This window comes from Bubalus bubalis, chromosome 19, assembly GCF_019923935.1.
Source record: "Bubalus bubalis isolate 160015118507 breed Murrah chromosome 19, NDDB_SH_1, whole genome shotgun sequence".
NCBI classification, from domain to species: Eukaryota; Metazoa; Chordata; class Mammalia; order Artiodactyla; family Bovidae; genus Bubalus; species Bubalus bubalis.
In genome coordinates, this window is record NC_059175.1 from 16554202 (window position 1) to 16567372 (window position 13171).

General features: G+C 39.6%; 1 protein-coding gene across 3 annotated transcripts in view; it reads right to left on the reverse strand.

The window, feature by feature from the left end:
• IPO11 (importin 11) overlaps positions 1-13171 on the reverse strand; it is a 202537-nt gene that overhangs the window by 31452 nt on the left and 157914 nt on the right. For all 3 annotated transcript variants that reach the window (XM_025270486.2, XM_044932629.1, XR_006546670.1), the window contains exon 28: positions 5352-5447. In XM_025270486.2, the coding sequence (XP_025126271.1) occupies positions 5352-5447 (96 nt within the window). The remainder of the gene's footprint in view (positions 1-5351; positions 5448-13171) is intronic.

Consider the following 13171-nt stretch of genomic DNA (forward strand, 5'->3'; position numbering starts at 1 on the left):
AACCAACCAGCCAAACACAACCAACAGTATTAGCATGCAATATGAAATTATTATTTCTGGCTTAAAGCTACAACTTTTATTTAATCTATAGAAACCCACTTTTTAAGGAGATTAGAAAACTAGAACTGATGCTATTCCATTGATCTCTCCAGTGGACACTTAGGTCGCCTGTATAATTGTCCTCCTTCCCAACTGAGCCCTGAACTTGTCAGTTATCCTCCTGTTCCATGCACACCATATGCTTCAGAAAAAGCTGATCTGAGCCCCAGCGCTGGTGGCTCAGTAAGCAATTAAGGAAATCCTATTCCCCTGGTCAATGACTGCTTTCAACATGAGTATGTTTAAGAAATTCTAGCCAATTAGATATGGAGAGAAATCTGATGAAATGACTTCTAGGACAGTGTCCTATGATGTTAAAATGACACAAGGAAAAAGATGACTACTCGTCTGGCACTGGCAGTGTCATGAACTGTAGTGTCGAGAACTACTTTTTGACAATGAGGGTAAGTAGCCTGCACATGAAGTTCATGTGTTGAGGGGACGGGGTAGGAAGAACTGGGTCTTTACGGTATTGTGTGGTCACGAATACCTAATCCAAGAGCCTCCCACTCACATCCATGCATGCTAAGTCACTTTAGCCGTGTCAGACTCTTTGTGATCCTATGGACCGTAGCCTGCCAGACTCCTCTGTCCATGGGATTCTCCAGTCATGAATACTGGAGTGGGTTGTCATGCCCTCCTACAGGGGATCTTCCCAACCTAGGGATCAAACCTGCATCTCTTAGGTCTCCTGCATTGGGAGGTGGGTTCTTTACCACTAGCACCACCTGGGAAACCCTCTCTCACCTGCAATTGCTTTTTTATTGTTAAAGTCAGCTGACTCAGGGGTTTCTCTTACTTGCAGCTGAAAATCCTTTTACAGTCCCTTATATAAGTATCAGAAAAATATCTTACCAAAAATTCACTTCTGGATTCAGGGCAAGAAACAGTCTCCCTCTCTTGATACACCTACTTCCTTCTACACGATACCAGGAACCATGTAATTCCAAATGCTTTTCTTTGCCCTGGTAGTTAGTAAAGTCAAGGCTGTTTTACACCTGGATGGCATGTTTCTCCATTCAAGGTTTCCTGTTTAAATTCCTTCAACCCCAAATTAATAGTTTTCAGTCACAAAGAGCATGTGCTTTACTTATTATTCATTGCCTCAAATCCTCTTATGACCACTAAATTGAATATATGCAACTAACCATTGTACGAACAAAGCTAGTAGAGGTGATGGAATTCCAGTTGAGCTATTTCAAATCCTGAAAGATGATGCTGTGAAAGTGCTACACTCAATATGCCAGCAAATTTGGAAAACTCCGCAGTGGCCACAGGACTGGAAAAGGTCAGTTTTCATTCCTATCCCAAAGAAAGGCAATGCCAAAGAATGCTCAAACTACCGCACAATTGCACGCATCTCACAGGCTAGTAAAGTAATGCTCAAAATTCTCCAAGCCAGGCTTCAGCAATACGTGAACCATGAACTTCCAGATGTTCAAGCTGGTTTTAGAAAAGGTAGAGGAATCAGAGACCAAATTGCCACCATCCGCTGGATCATCGAAAAAGCAAAAGAGTTCCAAAAAAACATCTATTTCTGCTTTATTGACTATGCCAAAGCCTTGGACTGTGTGGATCACAATAAACTGTGGAAAATTCTGAAAGAGATGGGAATACCAGATCCCCTGACCTGCCTCTTGAGAAACCTATATGCAGGTCAGAAGCAACAGTTAGAACTGGACATGGAACAACAGACTGGTTCCAAATAGGAAAAGGAGTACGTCAAGGCTGTATATTGTCACCCTGCTTATTTAACTTATATGCAGAGTACATCATGAAAAACATTGGGCTGGAGGAAGCACAAGCTGGAATCAAGATTGCTGGGAGAAATATCAATCACCTCAGATATGCAGATGACACCACCCTTATGGCAGAAAGTGAAGAGGAACTAAAGAGCCTCTTGATGAAAGTGAAAGAGGAGAGTGAAAAAGTTGGCTTAAAGCTCAACATTCAGAAAACTAAGATCATGGCATCCGGTCCCATCACTTCATGGGAAATAGATGGGGAAACAGTGGAAGCAGTGTCAGACTTTATTTTTTGGGGCTCCAAAATCACTGCAATGGTGATTGCAGCCATGAAATTAAAAGACGCTTACTCCTTGGAAGGAAAGTTATGACCAACCTAGATAGCATATTCAAAAGCAGAGACGTTACTTTGCCAACAAAGGTTCGTCTAGTCAAGGCTATGGTTTTTCCAGTGGTTATGTATGGATGTGAGAGTTGGACTGTGAAGAGAGCTGAGCACCAAAGAACTGATGCTTTTGAACTGTGGTGTTGGAGAAGACTCTTGAGAGTCCCTTGGACTGTAAGGAGATCCAACCAGTCCATCCTAAAGGAGATCAGTCCTGGGTGTTCATTGGAAGGACTGATGCTAAAGCTGAAACTCCAATACTTTGGCCACCTCATGTGAAGAATTGACTCATTGGAAAAGACTCTGATGCTGGGAAGGATTGCGGGCAGGAGGAGAAGGGGATGACAGAGCATGAGATGGCTGGATGGCATCACCGACTCGATGGATGCGAGTTTGAGTGAACTCTGGGAGTTGGTGATGGACAGGGAGGCCTGGCGTGCTGCAGTTCATGGGGTCACAGAGTCAGACACGACTAAGCGACTGAACTGAACTGAACTGAACTGAACAGTTGTATGTTTGTAGTATAGACAAAGTGCCGTGAAGGAACAGAAAGTGAAAGTGTCAGTCGCTCCTGCGAGCCCTGTCTGACTCTTTGTGACCCCATGAACTGTAGCCCGCCAGGCTCCTCTCTCCATGGGATTTCCCAGCCAAGAATAGTGGTGTGAGTAGCCATGCCCTTCTCCAGAGAATCTTCCCAACCCAGGGATCGAACCCAGGTTTCCTACACTGCAGGCAGATTCTTTTCCATCGGAGCCACCAAGAAGCAGAGAAGGAAGCAATGAATTTTTACTGAGATTATGGAAAGGAATCTAGAAGGAGGTATTTGCTACACAGGGCAATGCTGAGGGCATGACCTGCCAAGGAGAAGAAATGTTGCGAGTCAAAGGAAATGGCACATTTGGGAAAGGGGAAAGAATTTAGAGAGGAAGAGAAAAGGCCAATTAATATAAACTGAAGATCAGCAAAGAACAGTGTCCCATCAACTTCATGCTAAACAAAACTGGACTTCTAATTTTAAGAAGTGGAGCAGAATGGATCAGAAGGATTAACTGGAGAGAGGCGTCAAGGAGGTCACTGAGACCAACACAAGTTAGGATAATACAGAGGGGATAAGTCAGAGTCAAGGAACCAAGGCTGCTTCGGATATTCTCTATTCCATTACGAAAAGCTGTCTGGTGAGTCAATATATCAAGAGGGGGTTAAATGCTTATAAAAGCCTACATTTTATTTTTGTTTCTAAAAAAATTACATCCTTGATGGCAATATGTTTTGTACTCTAACTATAAAACCACAACTTATGAGTCTCTTTTCTTCCTTATTCCCAAATTTAGCAACAGGTTGTCAACCTCATTTCTCAATATGCCTAAAAACAATGCATTATTTAAGGAAAAAAAGGGAATCCAGTCTAAACAAAGACAAGCAGAAGGCAAATTATAAGCATCATTGATATATTTTCCTGGTTTAATAAAGTAAGAGCTCTATTAACTAAAAAGAAACTCATGCAAAAAGATGAAACTAAAAGATAAACTAAACACAAAACATTAACTCAAAATGAATCAAAGACTTGAACTTAAGACCTGAAACAATAAAACTCCGACAAGAAAACACAGTGGTTAGCTCCTTCACACTGGTCTTGGTGATGATTTTTTATATCTGCTCTGAAAACAAAGGCAACAAAAACAAACATGTGGGGCTACATCAAACCAAAGACTTCTGTACAGCAAAGGAAGCCTCCAACAGAAGGAAAAGGCAACTTAATGAAAGAAAGTATTTACAAATCATGCATTTGATAAGGTCCAAAATATATCAACTGATTCAACTCAATACCAAAAAATCAAACAATCTGATTAAAAAACAGTCAGTGGATCTGCACAGACATTTTTCCAAATTAGACATACAGATGGCCAACAGACACAGGAAAGATCTCAACATCATCGATCACCAGGGAGATGGAAACCCAAACCACAATATCATATCACACCTGTTAGAATGGCCATCCTCAAGCCAGGAAAACAGGCTAAATACATTACTGAGGAGAAGTCAGGCAGTCTGGAATCTCATGAAGCCTTCCTTATCATTATGAAATATTCCCTTTATTAATATCAGTATTAAGAGGAAAGGTGTGATAATTCTACTATGAAATGATATGATGATTAAAAATTTTATTCAAATTAACAGATAAATGTGAGATTATCAGCATTCCTGATAACATGATTTTAACTAAGCTCCTGAAGAATACAGTTGACCTTTGAACAACACAGATTTGAACTGTGTAGATTTTTTTCAATAAACATATAACATATAACAGTGCTACACATATTACAGTACTACACGATCTGTGCTTCGTTGAATCCACAGATACAGAATTTCAGACATAGAGGGTCAACTGTACAGTTATATTTGGAGTTTCAACTGTGAAGAGGGTTGGAGCCCCAAACCCCCGTCCACCCTGTACAAGGATCAACTGAAATTTTACTACTGTCTTTTGGAACTAGTCAAGTACCATGTGACCCTCTACTATCTTAGAGGAGCCAGTGATGCTTCAACCAGTCAAACACAAATATAGGATGCTAATCCACGCCCCTTTTTCTCCATAACTTGCCTGAAGGGCAAGGGAACACTGTTAGTGGAAAAAAAGAACATATTCAAAATATTTTGAAAGACAAGGTCAGGCGTATTCAAGGTGGTATGCCTAGTGGGATGGGGTGGGAGGTGGGAGCGGGGTTCAAGGACAGGACATACATATACCTGTGGCTGATTCATGTTGATGTATGTAGAAACCAACACAATACTGTAAAGCAAGTATCCTCAATTAAAAATAATTTAAAAATCTTAAAAAGGGAATTTATATGACAAACTACACTTGCAATATTTTTTTAAAACCTAATGTCAAGACATAAAATGATTGACTAGACCAAAGAACCCCAATTCAAAATTTCACTATAAAAAATTTAGCTTATCTCAGGATGAAACAATATTACAAGCAAAATAACAAAAGTTTTCTTTTATAAAGACAAAATTTAAAAGCTGCCATACGATGCTTATATGGTTATGATAAAAAATAACGTAGGGTATAATTAATTACTGAAGTTCAAGTGCAATTAATTAAATGATACACCTACTCTTTGTAAGTTCCCGTTTCAGGATCTTCAGTCATGACGTCATGTAGGCCCTCCACTGAGATGTTTATAATACCACAGAATTTATCCTGGATAACACTAGAATACAAGAAGAGCAAAACATGTTGAAATGGATTATTTCAACAGACAATTGCTTTTTTCCCTCCCTAACTATCCTCTTGAACATGAAGATAAATTTTAGTGTGAAAGTATAAAGGAAACTTTCAAAATATATTTCTTAAAGCAGAAATACTTTTACCAGTATGCTTAAATACTTACGTGGGTAGATTAGATGTGAAAGAAATACTTTAACATTCTTTATTATAATAGTCTTATGTTAATGTTATAATTAAAAAGATAAAGGTACAAAATGTTGAAGCCATAGACTGTGAAAAAATATCTGTAAAACAAACATCTGAGGAAGATCCTGGCTCTGAAAACTCAGACAACAAATAACTCAATTTAAAAAACGGGGCAAATATTTGAACAGATACTTCCCCAAGTAAGACATACAGATGGCATATGAGCACTTGAAAAAATGCTCAATATCATTCATTAGTCATCAAAGGAAATGCAAATTAAAGCTGTAATGAGATTTTAATAAAAAGTAAAACGATGAAGACTGACAATACCAAGTGCTGGCAAGAGTGAGAAATAATAGGACCTCTCATACAGTGCCAGTAAGAATAAACATCCACTTTGGAAAAAAACATTCACAACTTTTATAAAGTTAAACATTCCATACATGTAAGCAATCTCATTCCTAGGTATTTACCCAAGACCAAAACAAGTATTCTCAGAACTGTATGTGAATATTTATAGTAGCTTTATTCATAACCCCAAACTACAAATGATCCGAATGTCCACCAAGTAACAAATGGATAAACTGTGGGTCACTTGTCCAACAGAACAATCAGCAATAAAAGGAAACAAACTAGAGATACATGCAACAAGTTGGAAAAAAATCTCAAAAAACATTATGCTAAGAAAAACAGATTTGAAAGGCTATATACTGCATAACTTCATTTATGTATGTGACTTTCTGGAAAGGCAAAATTACTTCATCAGTGGTTGTCAGGCAAAGGGACCACAAGGGAACTTTTGGGGTGATGGTTACATACTGTGCCTTAAGTGTGGTACTGTTATATACTGTGTATATCTGTCAAAACTGTATGCTTATAAGAGGTTTTACTCTATGTGAACTATACCTTAATAGGCCTGACTTTAAAAAAGGAGAAGTATATAACCATCCACTGGTACACAAAATTATGCTATTTGAATTTTAAAATAATCTAAAAATTTAAATTATTTAACTCTTGTCTTCAGAGAATTCACTGTATCATTCCTGCATGAGACATATCATGTTTCTTATACTGCATTAATAAGCATAATTAAGTTTTAAAATATTCAGTAAAGTAGTTCCCAAAGCCAACACAGTTTGGGTAATGTTCCCGCCTTTGTAAAGTCAAAATCATATGTCTGTACTCTCAAGTGTGATCAGATTTTAGAGAACTAAATCAACAGACCGGTAAAATAATAAAAAGTTGATATCACTGTTACATTTTAATGTGTATATAACAGCCTATTGAAATAGTATACATTTTTGATATCACTATATATCCTTCACATAAGAACTAAACACCTTCTCTCCACTCCCCCATGCCACCCCTCTAGGTCATACAGCTAATTCACACTGTGTACACAACATTGCAAAGCAGTGATGGGCTTCCCAGGTGGTGCTGGTGGTAAAGAACCTGCCTACTAGTGCAGGAGATGCAAGAAACGTGGGTTTGATCCCTGGGCTGGGAAGATCCGTTGGAGAAGGAAATGGTAACCCACTGCAGTATTCTTGCCTGGAGAATTCCATGGAAGAGGAGCCTGGTCGGCTACAGCCCATGGGGTCACAAAGAATTGGACACAACTGAAGTGATTTAGCATACAGAACAAAGCAGTTACTCTCAAATTTAAAAAAATAATAAAGTGGAAAAAAAAAAGAAATAAAAAAAAATTCTCTAAAGAAACACAGTCTGCCTTATGTGGTTCAGTGAGAAACATCTTAGAAAAAGGTATTGGAGCCAGTAGGCACATGAAAAGATGCTCAACACTGCTAATTATTAGAGAAATGCAAATCAAAACTACATTGAAGTATCCCCTCATACCAGTCAGAATGGCCATCATCAAAAAGTGTACAAATAAGAAATGCTGGAGAGGATGTAGAAGAAAAGGAACCCTCCTACACTGTTGGTGGGACTGTAACCTGGTGCATCTGCTATAGAAAACAGAATGAATGTTCCTTAAAAAACGGAAAATGGAGTTACCACTTGATCCAGCAATCTCACTCTGAGCATAAATCCAGAAAAGATGAAAACTCTAATTCAAAAAAATACAAGCTCCACAAAGTTCAAAGCAACATAATTTATAACAGCAAAAACAAGGAAACAACTAAATATCCATGTGCAGACGAATGGATAAAGAAGATGAGGTTTATATACATGCATACACATATACAAACATTGGGATACTACTCAGGCATAAAAAAGAATGAAATAATACCATTTGCAGCAACATGGATGGACTGAGCGATTATCATATTAAGTGAAGTAAGCTAAACAGAGAAAGACAAATATTGTATGATATCACTTAATAGGTGAAATCTAAAAAAAAATGATACAAAGTAACTTACAAAGAAACAAATAGACTCAAAGACATAGAAAACAAACTTACGGATACCAAAGAGGGAAACTGGGGGAGGATAAATTAGGAATTTGGGATTAAGATATATATTAGTATATATGAAGTAGGTTATCAAGAAGGACCTACTGTATAGCATAGGAAACGAAATTCAGTATGTTATCAAAATCTACAATGGAGAAGAATCTGAAAAAGAATACACACATACACACACACACACACACACACATATATGGGCTTCCCAGGTGGCTCAGTGGTAAAGAATCTGCCTGTCAATGCAGGAGACTGGGGTTCTATTTCTGGGTCAGGAAGATCCCTTGGAGAGGAAACGACAACCCACTCCAGTATTACTGCCTGGAAAATCACATGGACAGAGGAGCCTAGGGGGCTGCAGTCCATGGGGGTCCCAAAAAGCATCGGACATGACTTGGCCACTCAAACAATAAATCATACGGATCACTGCTGGAGCTACCAGCATGGGCACACATTTCTGAGGAGAGGGTAAGAGGACGTATGTTTGCCATAATTAGAAAATAACAGTTCTACATAATCAGGTCTCAATTCAGATATGCACATTTCTGGAATGAGCTGAGAATAGATTACGATAATCAAACTGCAACATGGACAAGATAAACTTTTGACTACACGGCTACTGCCAAAGCAGTAACTTCAGCCCTTTCTCATAAATGAAGAGACTGTTTAGCTGACACTGCTGGAACCAGAATAAAGCTTGAACAGTTCTGACAGAAATCTAACAGGTTTAGGAACCTGAGGTTTACAGAAAGCCAAAAAATACAATTAGTGAATGGCTGACAAAAAGAAGTGTCAAAATCTGACAGAAGATGGGATAAGGATATTCCCAGAAGCAGACTGGACACAGGCCAGAGGACACAGGTCCACCCTCTACCCTGCCTGCACACACCAGTCAGAAGAAAGACTTGTCCTGGCCCATGGCTTACTCAGGCTTAGAGAAGTCAGTCAAGTGACCATCGGATTCACCCCCTTTCTTCCCTCCCCTGCCTGCAGATGAATTTCTAGCTCTACCAAAAGAAGTCTGGATAGACACCTGTCTTGCAGGGGTGAAGAACTGAGGTGAGGCAACCTCAGTCAGTCTGTCATTTTTTTTTTTTTTCTTTCACTAAAATGTGACCCATGCTGCACAGAAAAGGACACAAGAGGCAGAGATCTAGCTGGGGGAAAGTGAAAAGTGAAAGTGAAGTCGCTCAGTCATGTCTGACCCTTTGCGACCCCATGTACCATAGCCTACCAGGTTTCTCCATCCATGGGATTTTTCCAGGCAACAGTACCAGAGTGGGTTGCCATTTCCTTCTCCAGGGAATCTTCCGTACCCAGGGATCGAACCCGGGTCTCCCGCACCGCAGGCAAAAGCTTTACCCTCTGAGCCTCCAGGGGAGGGGAGGGTTAATTCCAGTAGACAAAGGGACACTATGCTCACTCTGGAGTATCTATTAGGTGCCAGAGGGATGGAGGCTTGGATTTCAAGAGGGAAAATGACTATGGCCCAGAGTAGAAAGGTATGTAATTTGACTCTGAATGAAAAGGGTCGATTCTAGAAGAAAAGTACTGAAGAAAAAGATTCTATGCAATATTTGTATGTGAGAGTGTGCTCAGTCATGTTCGATTCTTTGCGACCCCATGGACTGCAGCCTGCCAGGCTCCTCTGTCCATGGGCTTTCCAGGCAAGAATACTGAAGTGGCTTGTCATGCCCTCCTCCAGGGGATCTTCCCAACCCAGGGATCAAATCCTCGTCTTTTGCATTGTCAGGCAGATTCTTCAGAGTCGGACATGACTGAGCGACTTCACTTTCACTTTTCACTTTCATGCACTGGAGAAAACTGGCAACCCACTCCAGTGTTCTTGCCTGGTGAATCCCAGGGATGGGGGAGCCTGGTGGGCTGCTGTCTACGGGGTCGCACAGAGTCAGACATGACTGAAGCGACTTAGCAGCAGCAGCAGCAGCGCCACCTGGGAAGCCCATATTTGGGGATCAGTAAAAGGAGAAGTTATGTATCTTCAGAGCATTCAAATTCAAAAAATCACTCAGAAGGATGCAACATTCATTAAGCAGTTTGGGAAAAGAACCCCAGAATAATGGGGTAACAAAAAAGCTAGAAGAGGCTTGTACTTTCCTGGCATACAGAACAGATATTTAAAGAAAAGAAGCACTATGAAGTTATAATTTCTTTTTCTCCTTTTGGAAGTATTACAGAAATGTTCCCTCCAAATATGTAAAACGTAACACTTTAAAACGAAGCATTTAGGGTAAAAATTTTATACAGTATTCTATATGAAGTTTTGAATATTAGGCATTTGCTTTCCTTTTTATTCACACAATTCTCTCTCAATGCTATATTTTAGAAATAAAGAACCTTGTTTTCTGTAATATACATGCCTTCTAATGTAATTGGACATCTAAAATGGAAACAATCAAATGAGAGCTGTAAACCAGGAATCAAACAGCAACGGGTGTGGCGCAAGAGAGAGAAGGAGAAAAGTCATTATCCTTAGATAATCTTATATACATTATTTCTTTAAACACAACAAGCCAAGAATTAGGTATTATACTATTTTTATTTATGAAAAAAGCTCAATTTTTCCTTTTATATGTGCTACATACTGTACTTATGAGTAACACATTATTGGAATTCTCAGTGTATCATCTCCTAACAGGAGTCTTCTGGTGTAAATCCATTCGAATCTACTGTCAGGTATAATGTGCAGAAGTAAAAAGTAGCCAGAGGAGACCATGTACTTTTAGAAATTTTAATTTTCTGAAACCAGTGTGTACCACGAGTGGCAGCTCACATTAGCTCCAACACAGCCATCTAGTGCCCCTGAAAGAATTAGCCAAACTCCATGCTAGTCTATACAACTGTGCTTGGATATCCATGGATGCTCAAGACTCTTATACTCTAAAATGATATAGTACACAAGGTCTTCTGTATCCATGGAAACTGAGGTTTTCTACAGCACAGGAGAAAAACAACATTCAGGAGTTTACAAACAAAAAAACCCTCATAGCTGATTATTAAAGCCAAAACTTTATCTTAATGTACTTCCATGAGCAGACTTCAGTAGACTGGCTTACTGAATATTAAAAGCAGGTGGATTTATACCAGGATACCCATGAACAGTATGAAAAGGCAAAATGATAGGATACTGAAAGAGGAACTCCCCAGATCAGTAGGTCCCCAATATGCTACTGGAGATCAGTGGAGAAATAACTCCAGAAAGAACAAAGGGATGGAGCCAAAGCAAAAACAATACCCAGCTGTGGATGTGACTGGTGATAGAACCAAGGTCGATGCCGGGAACAGCAATATTGCATAGGAACCTGGAATGTCAGGTCCATGAATCAAAGCAAATTGGAAGTGGTCAAACAAGAGATGGCAAGAGTAAATGTTGACATTCTAGGAATCAGCGAACGCAAATGGACTGGAATGGGTGAATTTAACTCAGATGACCATTATATCTACTACTATGGGCAGGAATCCCTCAGAAGAAATGGAGTAGCCATCATGGTCAACAAAAGAGTCCGAAATGCAGTACTTGGATGCAATCTCAAAAACGACAGAATGATCTCTGTTCGTTTCCAAGGCAAACCATTCAATATCACAGTAATCCAAGTCTATGCCCCAACAAGTAACACTGAAGAAGCTGAAGTTGAACGGTTCTATGAAGACCTATAAGATCTTTTAGAACTAACACCCAAAAAAGATGTCCTTTTCATTACAGGGGACTGGAATGCAAAAGTAGGAAGTCAAGAAACACCTGGAGTAACAGGCAAATTTGGCCTTGGAATACGGAATGAAGCAGGGCAAAGACTAATAGAGTTTTGCCAAGAAAATGCCCTGGTCATAACAAACACCCTCTTCCAACAACACAAGAGGAGACTCTATACATGGACATCACCAGATGGTCAACACCAAAACCAGACTGATTATATTCTTTGTAGCCAAAGACAGAGAAGCTCTATACAGTCAGCAAAAACAAGACCAGGAGCTGACTGTGGCTCAGATCATGAACTCCTTATTGGCAAATTCAGACTGAAATTGAAGAAAGTAGGGAAAACCACTAGACCATTCAGGTATGACCTAAATCAAATCCCTTATGATTATACAGTGGAAGTGAGAAATAGATTTAAGGGCCTAGATCTGATAGATAGAGTGCCTGATGAACTATGGAATGAGGTTCGTGACATTGTACAGGAGACAGGGATTAAGACCATCCCCATGGAAAAGAAATGCAAAAAAGCAAAATGGCTGTCTGGGGAGGCCTTACAAATAGCTGTGAAAAGAAGAGAAGCAAAAAGCAAAGGAGAAAAGGAAAGATATAAGCATCTGAATGCAGAGTTCCAAAGAATAGCTAAGAAAGCCTTCTTCAGCAATCAATGCAAAGAAATAGAGGAAAACAACAGAATGGGAAAGACTAGAGATCTCTTCAAGAAAATTAGAGATACCAAGGAAACATTTCATGCAAAGATGGGCTTGATAAAGGACAGAAATGGTATGGACCTAACAGAAGCAGAAGATATTAAAAAGAGGTGGCAAGAATACACAGAAGAACTGTACAAAAAAGATCTTCACGACCCAGATAATCATGATGGTGTGATCACTGACCTAGAGTCAAGACATCCTGGAATGTGAAGTCAAGTGGGCCTTAGAAAGCATCACTATAAACAAAGCTACTGGAGGTGATGGAATTCCAGTTGAGCTATTTCAAATCCTGAAAGATGATGCTGTGAAAGTGCTACACTCAATATGCCAGCAAATTTGGAAAACTCAGCAGTGGCCACAGGACTGGAAAAGGTCAGTGTTCATTCCAATCCCAAAGAAAGGCAATGCCAAAGAATGCTCAAACTATCACACAACTGCACTCATCTCACACGCTAGTAAAGTAATCCTCAAAATTCTCCAAGCCAGGCTTCAGCAATACGTGCACCGTGAACTTCCAGATGTTCAAGCTGGTTTTAGAAAAGGCAGAGGAACTAGAGATCAAATTGCCAACATCCAGTGGATCACGGAAAAAGCAAGAGAGTTCCAGAAAAACATCTATTTCTGCTTTATTGACTATGCCAAAGCCTTGGACTGTGTGGATCACAATAAACTGT